This window comes from Cinclus cinclus, chromosome 3 (genome assembly GCF_963662255.1).
Source record: "Cinclus cinclus chromosome 3, bCinCin1.1, whole genome shotgun sequence".
NCBI lineage: Eukaryota > Metazoa > Chordata > Aves > Passeriformes > Cinclidae > Cinclus > Cinclus cinclus.
This window is the reverse complement of record NC_085048.1, coordinates 18,743,507-18,767,262: the sequence shown is the minus strand read 5'-3', so window position 1 is coordinate 18,767,262 and position 23,756 is coordinate 18,743,507. Positions and strand designations below refer to the sequence as shown.

General features: G+C 33.4%; 1 protein-coding gene across 1 annotated transcript in view; it reads left to right on the top strand.

Moving 5' to 3' along the window:
* SNTG2 (syntrophin gamma 2) overlaps positions 1–23,756 on the top strand; it is a 208,223-nt gene that overhangs the window by 166,249 nt on the left and 18,218 nt on the right. The window contains exons 12-15 of the mRNA XM_062489722.1: positions 3,730–3,846; positions 11,835–11,910; positions 11,947–11,949; positions 15,350–15,585. Coding sequence (XP_062345706.1) covers positions 3,730–3,846; positions 11,835–11,910; positions 11,947–11,949; positions 15,350–15,585 — 432 coding nt within the window. The remainder of the gene's footprint in view (positions 1–3,729; positions 3,847–11,834; positions 11,911–11,946; positions 11,950–15,349; positions 15,586–23,756) is intronic.

Here is a 23,756-nt window from a genome sequence, read left to right as displayed (position 1 = left end):
CTTCAAGGGAGAGCTTTGTGCTTCGTGTTGGAACCCTGAAGCCTGGGAGTTTTGAACTTTCTGTGCTTTCTGACCCCCAAAGGAGCACTGCTTTGGACTTGAGGCCTTGGAGAAGGCTTCCAAAACTGAGTGATGAAGGTGGAATCAGTGGTGTGTAGTTTAAAAAGAAGTGTAGAATTTCACATAGTGAAGGGTTTGGAATTTGGAGTTTTAGAATATAGTAGGTATGGGACAAGATGGAGGTTCTGGGGCTTTGGCTTCTCCTTCCTTCTTGTTCCCTCTTCTTCTTGGTTTTAGTTAGTACTTTTTGAATTGGATAGAAAGTGCTGCAGTGTGGGTCACAGTTGTTTGGTCATTGGGTCAAAAGTATAAATAATATAGATGTTAGTTTTCAATTGGACAGATAGGCTTTAGAAGACCTTGTAGCGAGCGAGATACAGATCCATTATTTTGCTTTTATCTTGTTAGCTAGAAGTGCTGTAGTGCTCACTGTACTATAGATAAGAATTAATAAACAAATGGGTCTGAACACAAAACTTCATCTCTTGTGCTTCAATCCCAACTCTGACTGAAGGCAGAGGAAAAAAGAAGATAAACACTGATAAGTGGTGTCCCCTGTAAGGAGTGACATGAAGACCTGGGAGGGTTTTCTCTAGTCTTTGATCTGCTGCTTCTAGAATTTTCCCAGATTGTTCTCCCAAGGCGTTTGCTTGGATTGCTGCTACATGTGGAAGGTACTTATTTTGCTGCAAGCCTCTATCATTTGAGGCAAGGTTGGCTGTGGATCAGGCAAGGCACTAATACATTTGCATTCTTCATTGGCATTTGCAAAAGCCAAGCTTCAAAGCAAATGGGGACATGCCCCTTCATCACTGCATTGCCTTTCCACTTCCTGAGTCACTTTGGATCTGAACCTGAACAAGAATGCTGTAACAAGTAAAGGTGAGAGACATCAGGTCCAATTTACCAGCCTCCTTGTTAAAACAAGCAAACAATGAGTAGAAGCTGTTATTGCTGCCCAAAAGGACTTGTTATCTAAATTTTGTCCTAGCAGACATTGCCTGGGAAGATGCATGAATTCAGATACATACCTATCTTAATAGTTCCCTTCAGTATAGTGTGGATATGTTGCTATTTGTGGTGTTCAAACTGTGCCCAACTTGGAGTTATAAATTTCACTCTTGAACTCAAGTACATAAAACACTTGAGTGTCATAATTTCTGAGTTCCTCTATACTTTGCTCTCTAGAACATTTAATTTTGAATTTGTTATTCAGACACAACTGAATGCAACTAACGTACAATAGAAACCAGTAATATAATATATAAAAATTTAAAGCATTCCAATCTTATTTTTTATTTTATTTTTAGTTAAAATTTTTGTATGTGTAAGGACTGCTTGCTCTCCTCCCAGTCCTGCCCCTTTAGCTGTTTTCTTAAAAATATGCCATATACCACTTGTTTACCACTTTACTTTTACTTGTTATATGCCATATACCAAAATGATTTAGGGTGCCTCAAGATGTACTTCTCATTGCTTTCTTAATTTGTTATAGTTCCATTGTGCCTCATGGTATGACACTGCTTCTCAACTTGCAGGTCGGTCTGGCATCTCTTCTAGATTCTTATTCCAGTTTATTTACAAAAGTGTGTCTCTCTTTTCTGACATGTCATACGTAGAGATCTACTTCATTTTCTCTCTCCACTTCCCTCCTGAGTGTTTTGCATCATTTACTATTCATAAGTATTTAACTAAAAGTACTATATAGAAAATGTACTGACTGTTTTATTACATTTAACACATTAAATTTCTAGTCATTGCAGCATCTAGATGCTTTATTGCTGTAGGAAAACAGTAAGTGCAAATAAGAACTTTCATTTATCTGCTATGATTGGATTACATTTTGTTAGTGACTTGTTTTATCTCCTTGTAATGAATGCCATTGCTCATTTCCTTCTTACAGGAACTTTTGGGAAATGTATTAGAGCATGTGAGAAACTTAATAATATATCAATGATGTGTGGGTAATTTTCAAATAGTAGTGAAAGCAGTGCTGAGAAGGGACAGTTTATAGTAGAATGCCTTATGAGCACTCCTGAAAACTTCAAAAAGCAGGTTTCAATCAAAAAAACTTGGTATTTTTTATCCCAGACTAACATTCCCACCCATGTACTAAGATCCAATTAAAATCTCAGAAAGCCAGTAAACTACAGACAGCTTCTTATTGAGTACCAACACTTGTTTGCTTTTGTTCCATACAGGTTTTGTGGAACTGAATAATTATTCTTTCTGAGGTCTAAAAGACCATTAAATAAACCAGTCAATATGAAAGATAAGTAGAAAGAAAGAAAAAAACCCTAAAATTATATTGGATATCATTCTTTTTGTCTGTGTTATTTGATATCAAGACCATGATAAACTGAATATATAGTATCATTGTAGTAGAATAGCAACAACAATGTAGTAATTTTTTTTTTTTTTAAGTAATGTGGTGTCTGAACATCTTGTTTCTACACTTTTACTGGGTACTGTAGAATCAGTGTTTTGGTGAGAGTTATTCAATTTACAGAATAGCAAATCAAGACCTGGAAGGGCTACTGAATTTATTTTGCTGTTTGTTAGATCTCCTTAAAATGGTAGTGTTGGAGCTCAGTAAAACAGTATGGAGAAGGATTGTCTGTCTCAACATACTGTTTTATTGATAAACTGATTGACAAAAGACATAATTGATACATCAAATACCAACATTAAGAAAAAATTTGTGAGGTTTTCATAATATAAGTATGAAAATTCATCCATACTATTACCTAGTGCTTTGGCATTTCTTCCCTGTGTATCTCATTACTGTCTGTAAGTGTAGCCTTAGTTGAAAATGAGCAAGCTGCTGAGCAATACTTGTGCATTCAGATTGGTAATTCACTCCAGATTTAAGTACCTGTTTCAAGAGCAATATATTCCTCTTAATGTGTGCAAAATGAAGCCTGGAATGAATGTTTTTGCTTTGTTATTTTTCTGTAAAGAGATTCATGATATTCTGCTCCCACAGTATGGCATATTTATAGCATTCCTTTATAAATTTGTATTTACCTCAAAAGTGAAGGATGCAATTTTACTTCATTATTTCATTTTTTTCTTAGCATTAATTTATCTGGAAAACAAAGGCATGCATTGTAACCCTGCTAACGTTGTGTAACCACTGAACTTAATATCTAATTCTTTGAAAACATAAATGTGATAAAGTGTATATGAAAAAAATGTATAAACTCTGAAAGACAACAAGCGTGACAAAGACTTTGTTAACAGTTGCAAATATGAGCCTGGTGAAAGCTGTTTGATTTGATCACTAGATAAATCCAGTGATTTGTTTAGAGGTATTTCTTTAGAGGTATGTGTAATAGAAAAATCAGTATGTCCACGTTTTGACACCTCTGTGCATAAGATATTATGGTTTTTATAAACTGATGAACTACTTTGGTACACGTAGGTTTTCTGCTAGCTCAAATGAGAGTCTGCCTTGACCTGCATAGGTGGCTTTTAAAACAGGGATTATTTCAGATAAGATTCAGACTCCCTGTACCGCAAGTTTAAGTTTCTTCAAGGACTTCTGACACACTGGGATGATACTGTACACTTCAAGAATATGGAAATGTTTGGAAGGCATTCTACTGAAACCACTCTTATGATCCACTGAAAAAGAGAACTTTAATTTGCAATTAATTTATTTTACAGGTCATACATATGGGATGGGTAAATGAGAGACTTGAAGGAACTGATTCATCTCAGCTCTACAAATTCAAGTTTCTGGCCCTGAAGGGTTCATCCTTCTACATTTTCAGCACTCCACCGGTAAAAAAATTGATATTTTTGTGTCAGTTCCATTGTGAATGGAAACTTGTTTGTTACGTCTGGGTTTGTTTTCCTTTAACAAGTGAAATTTTTAGCAGAGATTTCAATGTAAGTTAAAGCCACAGATTCCACTAAATTTCAATCAACTGCAGATATTTAACCTCTTTCAAGGTCCTCTGAAAAGCTTCCTGCATCTGGATAATGTAAAGAATTCCTTATGGGATGCTTTGTTTTTTGTGAAGTTGTCAAGGTCAGGTTTTATTTTGGTTGATTAGGCCTAATATTTCTTCCCTTATTTATTCTAAGGTATTGTGTAGATGTAATGAGCTTTCTGAAAGACAAAATTCATCAATAAACCATCCATACTATTGGATACTTGTGGATTTTTCACACAAGCAAGTCATCAAAGTGCTAAGTGTACCTTTTGACCAAGGGTTGCTTTGATAATTTATATACCTCATATCAAGAATTCTGTTTCACAGCAGGTGCCTTATCTAATATTTTTCTAAAAATTAATTCAGAAGTGTGAAATGAGCTGTAGAATTCTAAACTGTTTTTAAAAATTCCCCATACTTACGCATGGTAATATTTAATTCTTTAATTTTTTCTACAGAAAATCTTTGCCTTAAACAAATCATAGAAGAGTAAAGTGTGGACTTAGAATGCAATTTCAGCTATACAACTTGTTTACAGTATTGCTCAGAAGGTGCTCCAATTTTGTCTGCTGATTCAAAGCAAATCTGATCCTTTATATGTGTACTCTCTGCAGCACCTTTGAGAAGTACATACTTTTCAAAAGTTATTTATAAACCTCATTGAAATGCATTAGGTTAAATTTCCCCCTCTCTAGATTGAAATTATTAAGCCAATTACTGCAATTAATGTCAAATATGCTAAAATGGCCAATAGTATTCTTTTTAAAATGACACAACACATCTGGGAAAAGCAGGAGGTTACCCCCTCTACAAATTGGGGGTTTCATATGTTGAACCAAGGAATTCAAATTTGATTAAATTACTACAAACCAATTAAAATGTGAAAATCATGCAGAAATATTAAACAAATAAATAACACACCACATGAATGATTTTCCTCTATAAATTTTTAATTATTTTCTTCAGACTTGTTTCTAAGACACATTTTTGAAATAATTAAAATTATACATCTATGTGATACTTATTTGAGATAAACTACTTCATTTACCATTTTCAGCACTCTACTAAGAACAGACAAGTGGGGATGACTGGTAGTATAAATTACTTGACAGACTCTATTATGGTCTTACAATTTTTTTTGTAGGAACCTTGGTTTTCAAAAAATGAACAAAGGAGATCCCTTTGATCAATGTGTTTTATCACCTCAATACTGTGATGCATCAGTAATTGTGATAGAGTCCATAAATCATAAAACTTGTTGACCAATTTTCGTGCTCTTTTAACCATTCTCACCGCTCACCCAGCAAACAGCCTGGGACAGGCTGCAGGGCCACTGCCAGGACAGCTGATTGAAATAGACTAAAAGGGATTTCCATGAAACGTGTACCATGAAACATCACATCATACTCAGCAATAAAAAATGGGGATTTGGTCTTCAAAAGTGGCCATTGCTTGGAGGCTGGCTGAGCATTGGTCTGCTTGGGGTGAGCAGTGTGCAGTGGCCTTTGCATTAATTGATTTCTTCCTCTTTCCATCACGTATTAAATTGTTCTCTTCTTGCCTGTGCATTTTCTCAATTTTGTTCTTCCTGTTGTCTCTCCCAGCCCTTAGCAGGGGGATGGGGAGTTAGTGAGGGGCTCTGTGGGTGTTTGGCTGTGTGGCAAGGTCAGTCCACTGCAGGACCATGAGCTGGGACTGTCTGGCAGAGACCCTGCCCCGCCAGACCCCGGAGAGCTCCCATGGCATGGGTTCTGTGTCCCGTTTCCCAGCTCTGTAGCTGGAAACACAAAACTGCATAGAGCTCTTCCACTGTTTTTAGAGATATTTGATGCTACTGCTCTTACCATTGCTTCTACCAAGGTTTGGGGTTTTTACTATCTTAAGTAGGATAAAACAAAAAAAAAAGATTGTTCAATCACAAAAAATACAGATGTTTCAACTTGCTTGTTACAAGATACAGGTTTAACATGTTTTATTTCAGACATGTTGCTATTGCTATTTGTATTCTGAGTCAACATTGCCTATCAATGTATCAATATAGTGTGAACAAGAGTAGATGACCTGTAAGTTCTACACTTTTCTTTGTCCATAATTTTAGAACTGCTTGTAAAAGGGTGTAGTATACTTTCAACTCTTTTTCTATTTCATTATGCATAAAAGATGATGTGAATGTAAATGCAGCTGCTAATTTTCATAAGAATGGAAAGCGTAGTTATCTATGAGCAAAAATAAAGAAAATTATGGGGAAAATGTGGATATTATACTATGAAATCACTGCAACAATATCCTATTTATACACTATTTCTACAATATCTCAGATGGTGATTCCAGGAAATTAGAGGCTTCACCCCAGAAGTAAATATCAAGAATGGTGTGTAGTCTTTTTGCATTCCTGAAGTGGCTTATCTGACTGTATTTAATAAAGAAATTTATAGATTTCATTTACAGACTGCTATATTGGAAGATGACACATTTCTGAAAACTGCATATCTGAAAAGCACCATTGAACCAATAGAAATTATTCTTGTGTCAATTTTAATATACAAGCAGTACTTGCCTTCTAAAAGCCTCTATAAAATTCCTGTCAATTTTCAGATACTGGAAAAGTTCTAAATTGCTATCCCAGAAGACATTGGGGAAAAAGTATTCTAAATTGTTATTCAAAATCGAACTATTTTTTAAATAATTGAAAATTTCCAGAAATTAATTTGATGTTTTTATGGAATATGAGCTAGCTGCAGAGGACATTTCTACTGTTTCATTATTTATGTTTTCCCTATAGTTCATTATGGTTTTACATTAAAGTCTTCAAGTAGCCATATCCTTACATTTGCTCTGTTACCCTTAACTGCAAAATGATCTGTTTCAGTGTGATTAAATAAATAGCACTGAAGTGATTTCACATGAAGGCAGCTAGACAATCACTGCATGTGCGTTTTATAATTTTAAGAAAAGAATAAATGGAAGAACATTGTGAAAGTAACAGAAACACTTCCACATTTGACAGTATAGAGAAACTTGCACAGTGTAATTAAGACAAGCAGTGTTTTTAATGCTGCCATGTAAATTCTAAATACTTCTGCTGGTAATTTTCATTACACACGATGTCAATGTAACATATTAGGAGTGAGGTGGAAATAAGTTGGAGAACTTGGGCTTGACCATGAACAGTTTTGGTGAACTTTCTAACTCTACACACAAGTCTGTATTTTGTTACAGGATTTGCTAGGATCGAACTGTTTTAGTGTGGGTTTTGTACCACCAAATTTGAGTTGTTTGGGCCATCTTTAGACTTTTTACAATGCTTTTCATGGTTCGTCTCAGGAACAGGCATTGATTTCTTGTTTTCCTTTTTAATACCTTATAATATTTTTTTTTAAATTATTCTTGTTTTATTTTTTTTCCCATTAAGGAGTGAAGAGACCAGTGAAATTAATTACTCTTTACCTAGAAGTATTTCATCTGCTCCTTAGACCTTTTTAGTACTTCGAGGCAGATTGGATGCTTCTGCTTTAATCTCAGATAATGCAGCATTTTCTGTCTTCCAGTAATAAATACTATAGACACTTTGATTTTTTTTTTTCCCTACATTTTATTCTTCAAATTCAATCAAATGTTTTTAATATCTTGGGGGCTCTGGAGACTTCTAGAATCAGATTCTGTGTTCAGAGTATGTCCAAGACTATGTTATGTAAATTTGATTTTAGTGAGTTTTGGAGTATGACTCTCTTTTACATTCACCCTATATTTCTTTATTTAGTGGTGATCTCTGAGCAGGCATGAAAGTCTTTTATGCCTGTTTTATAACTGCAGAGTTCTCTTCTAGGAAGTAACTTTGTGAGCTAATTGTTTACTGCATCTGGGTGTCAAAATGAGTTTAACTTTATTGTTTTCTCTCTATTTTAAATCAAAACTTTTTAAAGAAAAATCAATTATTAACACACATATTTAAAAGTAAGTATATTTGGAATATGAGTTTGAACTGATGCTGAGATCACCAGGTGTATGTTAAGCTAGATTTTACCAGTTTGCTTACTTTCAGAACTCCAATGTAATGAGTTTTTAAAGAGTTTTTAAAGCATGTTTTTAAACCATGAGGAAATTAAAGAAACTCAACCTAAAGTAAAAAGTGCTTCTGCAGCACTTGGGACTTTTGTAACTCTTTGTACCTATTTCACTCTCTCATTAGAGACTTAAAATTGTAATTTCAGGTTCCTATTTTTTGTAACGCTGTTTGGTTTTATTGTCTTTCTGATCAGCACAGTGTTAGCTGTGAATTTACAAATGTCTTAGTTTTGCAATATTCCTGAAAGGATTAATGTAGCTAAATCTATACAAAACCAAGCATTCAATACACACTGCACTGGGTTAGCTGAGGAGTTGGTCTGCCAGTAATATAAATAACATCATTCAGCTTCTCTTGGTCATAAATTCATGTAGTAGCCAAACACGAATTAAAGTAGAAGCTTACTGAATGCAAATTGAAACACTCATGTATTTGACACTATTTCAAAAACTGTCTGAACTAAATACATACGAATGCAAGAATGTTTCATTAAGTCATCTACTCTGAATATAGCTGTTTGAAATGTTTTGTCAAATGAGTTGTAAAAAATAATAATACTGTCATGCTAAGAAATTGCAATGTATAGAATACCTGCAGGATCACTTCCAAGGGAAATAATGAGAAAAACTACTTCATTGCCTAAGAAATATATCTGAGTATCTCATTTATCTTAGTTACTTATTACCCAGTTATTACACGTGTGATGACAGAAAACCTGCAATAAACTGGAACATTCTTTAAATCAAATGAAAGGTATTGCAATTTTCATGAACTTTCCTGACTATTTCCAGCTTTTCTCCTTGACTGGGAGTATATGGTTATTTGTTGTTTTTTTTTAAAAGTAAAGCAGTCTATAACAGTAACATTTTAAACTTCGACATACTATGATAGGTCTGATAAAGCTATAAATAATGTTAGCTATCTATTTAGATTCTAGTATTACTTTGTAATATGTTTATTTTGCCTCCTTAAAATTCCTCTCAACATGTTATTTGTGTTCTGAGCACCCTGCACACAGTGGTATTCAGACTCTTTCACTCTGCAAGTATGATAGCCTTTCTGACATACACAGGTAAAGAAAACCTTGGCTTATATCATTGCCATCAGTTGTCACTGTCACTGCTTGCCTCTGCTGAAAAATTCGATGAGGTTACACAGCATCAGAAGATTAAAGAGATACCTGGAATAATGAAAAGAATTCTGAAGTATTCAGAGTAAATTTAATGGCACAGCACTGTCACCTTTGTCTATCATTAATAGTGCAAAAAACCCCAACATTTAAAATTAATCTTCAGGATTCAAGACAAATGATATGAGCAAATGAAATTCCATTCTTATCTTAACAGCTTTCTGGGGATAGCCCATGTCACCAAAATCAGTTTCAGAAGCAGCATATGAATCAGTGCTTACACTTCTATATCTAGCCACTTACAGCAATAAACGTTTCTCTTGCTGTTAACTGAGATGGAAAAGATCCTTTCCCTTTGGGAAATTCAAGACCAAATAGTGAACAAGCCCCCATTCTACTCTAAACCTTATTTTACAAGAAGTGTGAATATCCCTTTGGAGGATCAACAGTAATGGGGTAAAACATGTGTTATTTAATTATTTTCTTTTCAAAAGTACAAAACATTTCCCTGGAAATAAGATTAAGCAAAGACCTGCAGTACTTACTGTATTTAGAGCCTGTTTAAATGTATATTTCTGTATGAATTAGCGTTATAATCCTTCTGTTTCAGTTATTTCAAAACTTACATTATTTCTTATTTGTACAATAATCAAATTGCAAATCTCAAATAATATATTGAAAGTATTTACAAGAAAAATAGAAATTGAAACCTGAAAAATAGAAAGGTGTGTATTTAAAAATTGCTACCTTTTATAAAGTGATGGGAGGACAAGTTAATACATAAAATTTCTTTACATTTATTTTCTAAACCAGCTGACATTTGATTTAATTTTGAAAAAGTTTAATTAATTCTATGTATTTTTATAATGTCATTTTAAAATTAAATGTATGCAATGTTTTGAGCTTTAATTTTTGAGCCATTGCTCATAGTAAAACAAAGTGTGTAACCAGTTTTGCATATTCTAGTAGATGTATTCAAGTGATGTTTTCCATTTGATTGTTAAGATATAGAAACTGAAATAGAGAGTCCTGGAATGTGAGTCCCTCTATATCCTGAAAAGATGTGGTGCTAGGACTTCTAGAGTTCTTTAGTCCTATTTCTGCAGGTGATTCATAATATCTAAGTTTAATAATCTCAAAAAACTAATCTAAAACTAAGAGAAACTGGGAGAAGGCTAGATTATTAAGAATTAATTCAAATTGGTAAGATTAGAAAGAAACTTACACTAAGTTCCCATTACTCCTCCAAAGGACTCAAGTAACATTTCATAACCAACAGAAGTCCAATCAGAGGCCTGTAAGTGTTGTAGTGTTTTGGTTTCTCATCAAGTTATTACAAATCTCTTTAAAAGCTTGGAATTTAAAGAGACTTGAAAATTAAACTTCAAAATAAATTTTAAAAGAACCAGAACATGTTGATATCACCATGAAAATCATCAGGAGAAACACTAAATATTTTAAAAGGCAAATTATGTGCTAGTATGAACACAGACATACCGAATCTGTTATTGAATTTCGAAGTTTTTTCTGATTTATTTTCATCCATATAAACCAGACGTATGACAAAATAGTTTTTCTTTATGTTAGTAGCTTTAATTTTTTTTCTGCTTTCTTCCTTTTTGGGCGGAGAGTTTGAATAAGACAAAGCTATATCAGCCCTAGAATTTTAAATTATTGTTAATTATTTATTAACTATTAAATTATTCCATTATTTAGATTAAGTTACTATTAAAGTTACCAAAATACTTGTTTCTATATGCCAAAAGCCACGCAGTTACAACGTAGTCAAATCCTTCATCTATCTGTGCAGCCATTCCTATGCATTCCCCAAGAGCTATGATTTTTCTCTAAAACATATAACCAAAAATAATGCATGTTCCCATTGAATTTTTCCCGCCTGTAAGTTTTTTTAGGGTATTTTTTTTGTTTGTTTGTTTTGTTTTTCTTCATGAGCTATGTAGGGTAGGTACTGTTTTGAAAAGAAAGCAGATTATCACATCATATCATTAAGTAGGATTTCGGTAAAAACTTCAAACATCATTCTTGCTGTTCAGATTTTAACAGCCTGTCACGTCAACAGGACTAAGTAATGAAATCAAAAGAAAACAAAAAGTAGGTGTTTTCATACTATTGAGCACACAGTTGATATTATTCTTGATTTTAAATATTGCAGTCACATAGTCCTTTTCTATTTTTAGAATAAATAATTAATTATTGCCTTCTTGTTGCATGTAAACTCAAAACTGAATTTAGGAATAAATCTTGATCTATTGATTGTAAGACTTTTTTAATATTGAGACATGAAGTTGAATGACTGTGTTTGAGACTGAGTTCTCTGTGTTAGTATCTTGAGAAATAAAAATGCATATGTAACTAACCACAGAGATTGCAAAGAGGTTTCCATCATACTGGGAAAAGAAAAAATATGAAATTATTTAACACTTTTTAATTCTTGTTTCTGTAAAAACTTAATAATATTTGACAGTCTTTTCTAAATGCTGGATATTAAATGTATCAATGTGCCTGTATTTAAAGGATACAGTAGAATAATTATGGGCAAAACCGTTTTAGATTTTTTTCATCTGAACGGGATTTTCAAATAAAGAATATGTTGATTTTTTTTTTTTTAATATTATAGGTAAGCACACTAGACTGGGTACGAGCTGAAAAAATCTATAACCTCTGTGAGGTTCTATTTAAAATTCACAAGGTAGGTTTACCAACGGTTCCATTGATTTTATTTAGTAAAGAAAGTTTACATTTTCCTCTTAATGATAAGCGCAAGTTAATCTTAACTAGGAATAACTAGCATTCAAACAGTTCATCTATTTATAAAAAAATACTATTTGCAATTACTGGTGCATTAGCTGTGCAAGTGTAAGAGAATATGGAAAATTGGATAAGCTCCACGTAAGCAAGTTACTAAAATGCTTTCTTATTGAAGAAAGTTTTCAGTGTTAGAACTGTATGAAGTATCCATGAGACACACTATTAAGCATAGTGATAATTGTTTTTTTCTTAGTGGGTCAGATTTTCAAGCAAACATAACGAAAAATATTCTTTCTGTTATTCTTGATCTACATAGAGATATTTTCATTTTAATAATTAAAAATATAAAATTGTATCCAAATTTTATCATATGTATTGATTGTTGTGTCAAGTATTGTAGTGTGTTTTTCTTTACAAAGGGTAACATGCTGGGTTTGTGTCCCCTAGAATTAATTTCCTTCCCCCAACTAGAAAAGTCTTATTTTCTGTCGAACTTGTCCCGATCTAAGATTTGGGGCAAAATCTTAGCACTTTGTGTGAATAATTAACTTATAGAATATATTTTTTGATAAATTGCATCAAATAGATTAATTTTGTTCTCCAACAAAAACAAAACTTTTGCAGAGGAGATAAAGCTAATATGAGAGACTATTTGTGTGGGAGAGTAAAAATTTTTTTCAGAAAAGAAAAATCCATATTTTCAGATAAAATACTGTTTAAGTGAAAAATTAAAGTTCCTCTTTAGTTCTCACCAGCTGCAACTATTCTCTGCTGCTTCTCCTTTGACCGTGCACTGATGTCTTAGAAAAGGCAGGTTATTGCTGTTATCTGTAAGAGATCCTGCACTGATGCAGAAGTGCTTAAAGTTTTTGGTTTGGCATTGGAGGGTTTTTTTTTTTTTATTGTTGTTGTGGTTTTTTTGGGTTTTTTTTTGTTTGGTTGGGTGATTTTTTTTTGTTTGGTTTGGTTTGGTTTGGTTTGGTTCAGTTTGGTTTGGTTTGGTTTGGTGGGCATGGGGATTTTTGTGTTGTAGGAGTCTTTTATTTGTTGGTTTTTTTTCCTGATGCAAGAGTTATTCAAGACGTGGGAAGGAAGTGTTTTGACACTGCCATGCCAGGAAAACAGCAGTCCTGCAGTTCAGGACTAGAGCTCAGCTCCAGAGGCACAGAAGGAGAACTATATTCTTGTAGGCATGGCATTATTTTTGTGTCACCATGTCTCCATCTGGGAACATATGGGCAAATTCAGGTCCTGCCCATCACTAAGATACCAACAAAAAGTAGATGTTCTGTCACAGATAATTTATTTAGTCTCCTCCATATTTTTTATAATTTTACTTTTAGCTCATAAATAAGTGAGTCACCAGTGAAATATATGCACATTAAGCCTTTTCAGGAGATTTTATTATGGCTTGGGTTTTGGTTTTTCTCCTATGAGTGCTACTGCTAAAATTCATTTCTTCCAGGAATATTATGGTAATTTCAAGGATATTCTGTCCTTAGAACAACTTCTGCAGTACTTTTTAATGAAGAAAAAGAAGTGGGGAAATAAACTACCGAAGATTCAACTCTTTAATGTTCTAGACATTTTAATAAATAAATGCTTAATTACCAATCTTCATTAATATATAAGCCAAAGTGCAGAAGCTCAAAGTGAACTCCTTAACATATTTTTCTGTTGATTCTTTGGTATAAATGACAGTGAGGCAAACAGAACAAATCAAAAAAATTGTAAGAGATTAAGGTTTCTGCATTACATATGATAGAGATACGTTGTAAAAGCTGCCATTTGGGGAGGGTGTTCTTAAGGACTTTCACAAGCTGGTTAGAACTAGTGCAAAACTGTGGAAAAGTGTGTTATTGTACCTTCTCATGAAAGGTGGATGTGAAGGAGAAGTGCTCTTGTTACATACCTAGTTGTAACTAGTTTCTTTTCTATGTTTATTATGATGCAATAGTTAAATATGGAAAGTAAGAATCCAATGTGAAATTTAAATTTTAAAACAGAATGTTTGATATCTTTTAGATTTGGGTGTATGTATACATATATAAATACATAAATATGTGAACTAAAATTCATATATATAAGATGCCCTTCTGGGCATATTTCTGGTCATTTGGTGGTAACAACTAGATGATGTGAAATGTAATGTCTTGCATCACATATGTTTATTCTTATAGCTTGCCTCATAATTCAAACTATTACTGTCATCCTGTGCATTTGTAAAAGTCACTTGTCTTAAAAATATTTTATTTTCTTTTATTGCCTGGTATTTGCACATATAAATTTTAAAACCTGCTAATATAGTAATCTACAAGCCAGAATATGCAGCACTGAGTCTTGAAACAGATGTAATACCTGTCACTGCATAGCTGCTGAACACCAGAATATATGCATGAATTTTGTTCAGCTTCCTTTTAAACAGTGCAGATGAGTGTTGTAAAATAACTGAGCTTCACCAAGTCTGTTCTCTCCTCAGGTAGCTGCAGGGCCAATTTTGATAACACAGTACTATGTACCTTTGTGGCAATATGTGCTTCTCCCAAAATGACCTATGAATCATTGCTAATTATTTTGGAGTTTCAGTCTTTTCTGCCCCATGATATCACAGAGAAATGGGGATAGGGGAGGGTGTTCTATCATATAAATAGAAAAAAAAAGTGTGCAATTTGGAAATTCAGGCTGTAGAAGTACTTATATGTATAAGTAGCAGCTTTTTAATTTATTTTTCCTCTATATTTATGTTAATCAAATCTTGAACTATTAGGGAAGGTTCTTGTATAAATTTGTTTACATTTACAAAACATTCTATTGCAAGTGTATTTTTTATTACTGAAGTTTAATGTAAAGTTTCTCTTCTTTATCTTGAAGATGATGGCAGGATCTTGCTTCAGTCTCCTTGTAGTTACAGGACGGCATTGACAGCTATTGGAGGACATGCTCATGTTGTCATTTCCAGAATTAAACCTGGGGGTGCTTGATAAATTACTGCATTCCTCAGGGTTTAGCATAGTGGAACCCAAGTAGAATGTAGTTATTAAAGTCTCCTGTAGAGCTGGTACACAGTTTCTGAAATGTATTCAAACCGTCAGGGATTTCCTTCTTTTTTCACTGTAAACAATATATCAGTACAAACTCATTTTAAATTATGTATGTATTGCTTAGGTAATTTTGACACTATTTTGGAACTGCAGTAGTAGCTTGCATTAAGAGATAGGGGATAAAACAAATAAGAGACAAAGAAAGAAGCTGTCTTTGATGTAATCATTTAACTCCTAGAACATGTCTTCAACATAATTGTTGACATAATGCCATAGTATAACCAAGTTCCCATCACTTACAGAAGACAGTGTTGCTTCAGTTGTTTGGTTTTGCCAGATGAAGATCACATACTAAAACATGTCTTTCAGCTCTGGCTTGCTGATGATTGCTGGCTACAAGCAAACTTGTATTTAGGTATTCACCCAGACTTCGATCTTGAAGACCAGAGGCCGTATTGTTTCAGTGTTATGGTTGGACATGGCAAGAGCCATTATTTCAATGTAGAGCTGGGCAGTGAATTGGCAGTGTGGGAGAAATCATTTCAAAGAGCAATTTTCTTGGAAGTTCAAAGAACAGGGGTAAGTAGTGAGCAATTTAAATAATTTAATCTGTAAAATAAGTATAACAAGAGTTTAAATTCTTTGTATGTTTAATAATTGCATTCAATTTATGTCCTCCATGACTAAGGATCTGAGTACATTGAATACATGAAGACTTCTGAAAGCTTCATCATCACATCAATATTTTTCTGCAATGACTGTGTAATAACAGTCAGTGAGCATGTTATGACAGATTGAAAATTGAAAGTAGTAATTTTTAAGTTCACCTTGATTATTAAGACCTGGAAATTAATACATTTTATCACTGGAAAACTCTCAGGATTTATTTAGTCCAACTTGAACATTTTGCTTCCAGAAGGCTGATTTTCCTCTCACATAAGGTAAATATGTTATGTTTTACATAATGATTCTGTATTCAAAGAAGAAATATTTTGCTCTTCTATTGTTAATTGTGAATTGGAATTGTCCTTGTTAACAGTGAAAGAGTTTGAAGACGGTTTAAAAGTGAAAAGAAGTTTTTAATAGTCTTGAATTTCCAAAATTAAACAGCAGATTATGACTGTCTCTGCTGGTTAGTAGATGGAGATCCATACTCTCAAGTGAACTAGATGAATGTTATGGGAGTGTATGCATTGAGACTACAGGTCTTCTCCAATTAAAAATATATTTACACTGTTTAATACAAATGCAAACTCGATTTGGTATGCTCAGGTTTGCAGTACCCTGTGGACCCTCTAAAGACATTTGAAATACTGAGAACACTGGATCACAGCTTTGTATTTCCACGACTTGCAAGGAGCAGGAGTCCTATCACAGGTGGTTAATCAGCTTGTCTAAATTGCCAGATCTTTGGGATTCTAAACAGGTTTCTGTGTTCTAACAAGGTACTTACTTATAACCTTTCTATTTGTCTCTTTAGTCTGATGAAGGAACAAAAAGATTTCGTAACAGTTTCCAATCCTGAACTTCTGAAAAGGAATGCAGTTCTTCAGGAAAAAAAATTGTTTTTTCCTGAAAACTTCTTGGGCATCTGGGAGGGATTAATAATGCATATTGATTAATAATAATAATGCATAGTATTAATAATGCATAAAGTATTTTCTCACATGACCTCTTCAAGAAATTATGATACAACTGTTTGACCAGCCATTCAATCCTTGTATTTATTATCCATATAAAAACCGTATATAACACATGTGTTATTAGCTGGCTCTTTATCTGATTAAATTTCTGAATATTTATTGTTAAATCTCAGAACTTGCTTTTCCTTTACATCCTTAAAATTGAGGAATGATTCCCTGCTTCTGGAATGATTTTTTGTCATTCGAATCAGTCATCTAGACTCATTTCACACAAGACTTTAAATTTCCTGCAGCTGTGGTTTAACCTACCTGAAACCTCCAAGAAAGTCATTCAAATAAAATCCTGATTACAGTGCTCAAGTCTCCATATGAGTTTTCCTATGTCTTCATTTTCACTCATATAGTTGGATACATCCAAATTTTCTGTAGACAACTATGTCAGTAGAGTTCAGAGTACTGTGGTCATTTTCCAGCAATGAAAAGCTTTTTGACTGCACTATTTTCTTTCTTCCTTCAAAATATAAATGGTGTTGTGAGTGCCTTTCTTATCAGAATGGTATCAAGAGTGGTATGAATGAGGTTCAATTTAATATTGCATAGAATATTTCAAGTCATAGAAAAAGAACTGGCATTTCAGTATCCAGAAAATTCAAGCTTGCCACTGGTATGCTAAAGTCCTTTCTTTCAGAGAATTTTGGAAATTATTTTTTATTCATAAATGATTGTGCAAGATTCATGGCTGCTGTTGGATTTCATTTTGCCATTTCAGCAATTCTTATTTAAATGGGGCTTGGTCCTGTTTACTGTCAAGTGTAGTTAGGATCTTGCCTATGAGTTTTGTTAACCTTATCCTGTACCTACCCTCTGTATTTCGTTTTTCTATAATAAAAGCTGTATTTCTGAGAAGACTCTCTTCTTATACTGTTTATGAAAAGAAATGCAAAGGTCCAGTGGTAATTTTGAATTTAATCTGCCCATGTTGTATGATGTTTTTTACATTTCTTTTGAAAATGGTAGCAGCATTAGATTACAGAAAGAATGCAATAACACAGGAAGAAGCACCTCTCATAAAATTGCTCCCCTTTCATCTATTTTAAAGCCCTATTTCAAGCTGCAATTGTTTACAAAATGTTTACCAAGAAACTATGAAATTCAGTGACCCTGGTGAAATTAAACTATTTGCAGACAATGATAGCAAACAGATGTTGAATTCATGTACTAGAAATACATGTATTTTTTTTTTCCTAGAAAAACTATTGTAGTTGCTGATGGCATAACTTGGATAGATGGGGGCAATAAAAATGCAATAGAAGTAAGGCAGAAAGGCAATTGAAAGAGAAAATGTGCGATTAAAAAGTATTTCTATGAGGCTGGTAATAAAAGTCAGCATTGCACTGGTGGAAGATAGGCAATGAAATCCCCTCAGTCCTATCTTGAAATTAAATCATCGCTCACAAATTCCAGCAGGAATGTTTGTCTCACCTGAAACATCCTAAACAGTGCAAGATTAATAAATTATGCTCAGCTTAAGTAATTTTTCTTTTTTTTTTCTTCCAAGATTTTTATGGTGCAGAAAATCTGAAATAAGAGACTAGCACATCTTCCAGAGCTCTTACTAATTCTTTGACCCTCAGGTTGATATTGTCAGTAGCATAAGATATTATTCCACATTTTTTCAATGTTGTCTTTTTAAAATTTCTCAATCTGTATTCTTCCCTTGCCTCAGACTATTTTTTCCAAGGGAAATTATATTGACTCCTCTGAGTCTTGGATATGATTATTAAATTAATGCAGGAACATCTCAAAGGGATAATTTGGATCAGTTCTGTTCAGCAGGAAGATGAAGGAGAATATTGGAATAGTATATGGTAGTGGAAAGAGGAAAGGGTGACAGTAATATATTTTACTGACAGCTGTAGAAAAGTTGAACTAAAAGTTTTGTCATCTTGAGACCTTGTACATGTAAGTTTTGTTTGGTGGCTGGAAGATGACAGAGGAGACTAATCTGCTTTACAAATGAAAGAATTCTCAAGAGACTGGAAAAAACCATTCAGTGGGAAAATCATCTCTCAGAGTGTCTCCTAAGTACCTGCAGTTGGTATATAGTGGTAAGACCCAGCTTCATACTCTCCTCATTAGCAATTCTAACACAAAAGAAAATTTTCCCTTCGTACTTCCATCTGTGATGAAGATGCTGCAAGTTCTTTCCAATCCTCATACAGCAATACAGAATAACCTACTGTATTGAAACCATTTGCATTGCTTGGACCAAAAATTCGTTTAATATTAGTTACTCCAAGAATTAAAATAGGCTGGATTCTGTTCTATTATAACATAATAATCAGGAAGTTTTGCTGCCTCATTATTTTCCATGTTTAAATATAAGTACTTGTTAACTTTGTTCAATTTTGTTCCATGATTCACTTACTGACATGGACACAGAAATAAATTCTTGAAATAAAATTATATATATTTTAGGTCAGGGATATGAACATTAGCAGCAAAATTCATGTTCCTGGAATCATACACTGTCCTCATATGAAGAATATACATTACAAATAATATCAAAGTAAACAAAGCAAGCAAACAAAATAAACAAATGAAGATTAATGAATGTTGAAAATTATTTCACTTAACAATGCTGGGAATCCAAAACCATTTGTTAATGAAGGTAAATGCATGATGCAATTATCCTGCATTTTCCCTCTTTCCAAATCAATTAACATCAATCCCATATTCTGTGGATATTTTATATTTTTGTATGCATTTTTAGCATGTCTATTTTCCTAGAAGTTAACACCAAGCTGTTCTCTATAGTAAGATTCTTGATGCTGCATATATGACTAAAGATCATTGTGACTCAGACAGATTATGTCTGCTCCTGGATATAACAAAAATGGTTACTGGGAATAATTGTGAATGCAGACCTGGAGCTTCATTTCTATAGGAGTCCCACATGAAAGTTTTAATTTTTTTTTCAACAAATATTGTGCTGCTAAAACACCATGATGAAAATTCATTAAAATTTAAATAATAGCTAAGTGGAATTGATAATTTGGGGGGGGTTTATGAGCAGCAATTAATTGCTTCTGCATATTAGTTATTCCAGCTAGTCACTGTTTTCATCTGTGTACTTGAGTCTTCCATGCTTAAAAAAGATGACAGATACTTAGTTCACCATCTTCCTGTTCCACTTTAACTTTTCCCCCTATAAACTGTGTGTTTTTCAGGCTGATTCTGTTTGAAGTACATAAGGAATCTGCAATCATGTTATTGGTCATTAGAACTAACCAATCAACCAAAAAAATCATGTAACTATTTTGAAGATGCAGTTAACTCAATAACCTTTCCTCAGCTTTTCATCTCTTTGCCTTTTTGCTTGATAAACTATTTTTCATTAAGTGTCTGGTCCTGGTTACTTTTTGGTGTCCTCTCTTCTATCCATCTTTTCAATTTCTTTATAATACCTTGTCCTAGTTTTTGCTAGTTCCTTTGTTTGAATTAATTTCTAATGTATTCATAATGTTGTCATCTGAGAAAATGAAGTTTCTTTCCATTCAACATATATTATTCATTGTACAAATCCTTTCAGAATACTGGTGACAGGTTTTGATTTTCACCTCTTGGGTTTCTACTAAGGTTTTATGGGTTTAAAGTTTTCTTTCTAAAACTTGTCCATGTAATGCTTGCCTCTCATCCTTACTTCGCAGCTCAGGAAATAATCTGTGCAACCTCCTCATTACAACTGCTTGCTGTTACTTCTAGACTGTTACTTAATTTTAGATGCATATCTTTATTAAAAATTGTCTGAAAGGGTTCACTACAGTTAATTTCTGACATATAGTCTTTCCAACTGACCTCAATAACCTTTCAAGGAAACCAGTATTTTTTCCTCATGATTCCCCTTTAAAAGCATTCATTTGACTATATTGTATAAAATTGTATAAAAATAAAATAAAGTAATAGTGACTGTATGTATACATTCTACTTACTAACGAGCAAGCAATAGTCACAAGCAATAATTGGTTTATAATATGAAAAACAGTGTTTGTATTTTAAATCACATACTTGCTTTTATGGGATGCAAAACCACCTAATGATGAATGATCCAAAAGGAAGAACTGCACAAAATTGCATTGGCATTTTAAGACTTCACATTTTCACCAAATTAATAGATAAGTAGGTCACATATCTTCAACAGCTCAAGGAAGAGCCAAAATTAAATTAGTTAGCCATTTATTCTTTGTCCACTGGAGACAGCTATCAATTCCTCATTATTTCAAAATTAGGAGCCAGATGGAGAAAACCCCTTACAAAGAAGTTCAAATTATTTCTATTTTTTTTCTTTTAAACTGAACTTCAGTGCATATTTTAGCAACATTCTGTTATATTTGCTTCAAGTTGGGTGTTCAACAAGTCACTAAGAATAAAAATAATGATATATGCTGGTCAGGGTTATGGATTTTTTGCATTCCCAGTGTATGGGAGCCAAGATGCATGGAAGTATGGAATTAGCCCCATCTGAAACTATTTTTTTTTGAATGTAAAAGGTACAAGTTCATTTGAAGATTTTGGATTTAGGGAAAACAGAAGGGTTTTTGGTATTCATATCCGGACAGCCTACAAGAAGTTCAGTTCCTGTGTCTCCTTCCTGCAACATTATACAAAATGTGCTTTCTAGTCCTTCTTAGTGGCATTTTGAATTGATCGTACTACAACTCAAGTTAGATGAAATCAGAATAGATTTTAGAGACTGTCCCCACCAGAACTTGGTCAGAGATTAGTTATCTTTTAACTTCTCTGTCACAGCTTACTTAACTCTTCCAACTACCTGACTCCTGAGATGCTCAGAACTTTGCCTGACTCAGTAAGTCTGCCATCAAAACAAACACACTCATTGTTTCTGGGCATCTGAAGTTGTGCTGCAGAAATAGTAGTCTAAATCACCCTCAGAGACTGAGCCAAAAAGAAGTCCACTTAAATAAACAAAACCTAGCAGAAAATATACAATCTTAATCAGAAGCAATTGCAATTTCTATGATCCACTATTGGACATTTATGATTCTATTAATTCTTCATGGTGACCTGAGAGGTTGAATATAACATGATTGGTTGATCACAGCATAAGTCTTGTGAGCTGCAAATAATGTATTGAATTGCAAAAATATTAAATACAGTTGTCAGTGTTTTGTTTTTCATTATTATTCTGTGACGATTGCAAAGCATATATGAAACAGAGTTATATGTAGAAACTCCTTCAAGAACAGAAATGCCACCATATGCTAATTTAAGATCTAATTTCTGAGACAAACATTTAAGCAAAGGAAATATTCTCCTTGTATTCAGGTGAGATATTAAGTAGCATTTAGATTACGTTAGATTTATAGTGTCATTAAAAGATACCAGTTTGTTACAAGAAGTACTCAGTTTAATTACACAATTAAGTTTTCGATTGTTTCCATTATGCACAGAAAGCTTATTCCAATTCCAATTCCAATTTAACTGGTCACCTTTATAAATGGTGTTAGATTCTAATTAATTTTCACACTGATGCAAAACACACAAATAAAGGTTTTGAGAACCATACAGATAAATAGTAAATACATTTTCAATAGTTATTAGTAATTCAATAATTCACATAACAGGTGAAAATCAAGGAATTCATTTAAACAGGGAGAGAATGTAAAAATTTACAAGTGTCTTGAACTCAAATTTGTTTCTGTATTCTGTATTTTAAACATGATTAATATAAAATGTTGATCATTATTTCTGAAAATATAAGATATTCTTAAAATTGCATTTATTTATATTGAAAGAATAAATCTAAATAATTTTTAAATTATATATATTACACATATTTACTTATAAATCCAAATATTTAGATAAAAATTATGTCACGGGAATCTAGTTCTTTTATTGTTTTCCAGAGGATCTTACAGACATGAATAAGGAAGAAACCATGGGACAGCTGGTGAGGGACTTTTTCAAGAGTGCATAGTGATAAAACAAGTGAGAATGGTTTTAAATCAAAAGAGCATGGGTTTTGGTTACATGTTAGGATTAAATTCTGTATGGGAAGGTGGTGAGGTGCTGAATAGGTTGCCCAGAGATGCTGTGGATGCCCCATCCCTGAAGGAGTCCAAGGCCATGTTGGACAGAGCTCTGATGAGCCTGGTGTAGGGAAAAGTGTCCCTGCCTATGGTGGATGGGACCATTTTGGAACTCTTCCAAACCAAACCATTCTGTGATCTGTCAAGAATTTACTATCAAGAATTTACTATCATGGAATTTCAAATTTATATAATAATATTAACTTAGAATTTTGATGTTGGATTTTATGTGTATAATTTTTGTGTTCCCTACTATTCTCCGCCCTTGATTTATAAAAATAAGGCAGAAGAACAAAATCCCAGTCAAAGTATCATTGATTCACAACTGAATTGTGTACTCGGGAATGTCTCTTGATGGTATTCCTGATTAAATTCCCTTTTCAACTGTGAAATTCCACAATTTATAGATCATCAGAGAAGAAAATGTATATTATTATGTAATAACAAACTGCATCAGAATGAAGTCATTGTTCTTTGCTGAAGTAAGCCAGTAGTGATCTACTAGTTCTACTAAAACAAGTAGTGTCAGCTTGATTGCTGCGATTGCCACTGAAAATCTGCCTCGCGTTTATGAAAATATGCTTGGGACAATCTACATGTAGGAAACTCTTAACATTGAAGTCACTGTTGACTCCTGCTTTTCTTTGTGGAAAAATGAGTTGCTGCAAAGCAATGAAGCCATTGCTCAGACACAGAGATGAGGAAGCACAATCTCTTTCTGTCAAAAGCAAAGGCTAAACACAGTTTGAATTTTGCCTGCTGGAAGATGACCATTTCTAAGCTGTGGCCCTTAGATTTTTTTTTTTATCCTGCGTCAATTTTTCTCACTGCCTTTTCCTAGAACAAATTTAAGCCATTGTCTGCCTGTTCAGCAAAGAGGGTAGCAAGTCTTTTCTTCTGTCAGATTTACTTTACCATAGGTTCATATTACAGAGAGAACACTGTGGCCAAAACTAGGCATCCACCACTGCATTATCTGTCTTGCCAAGGAATAGCT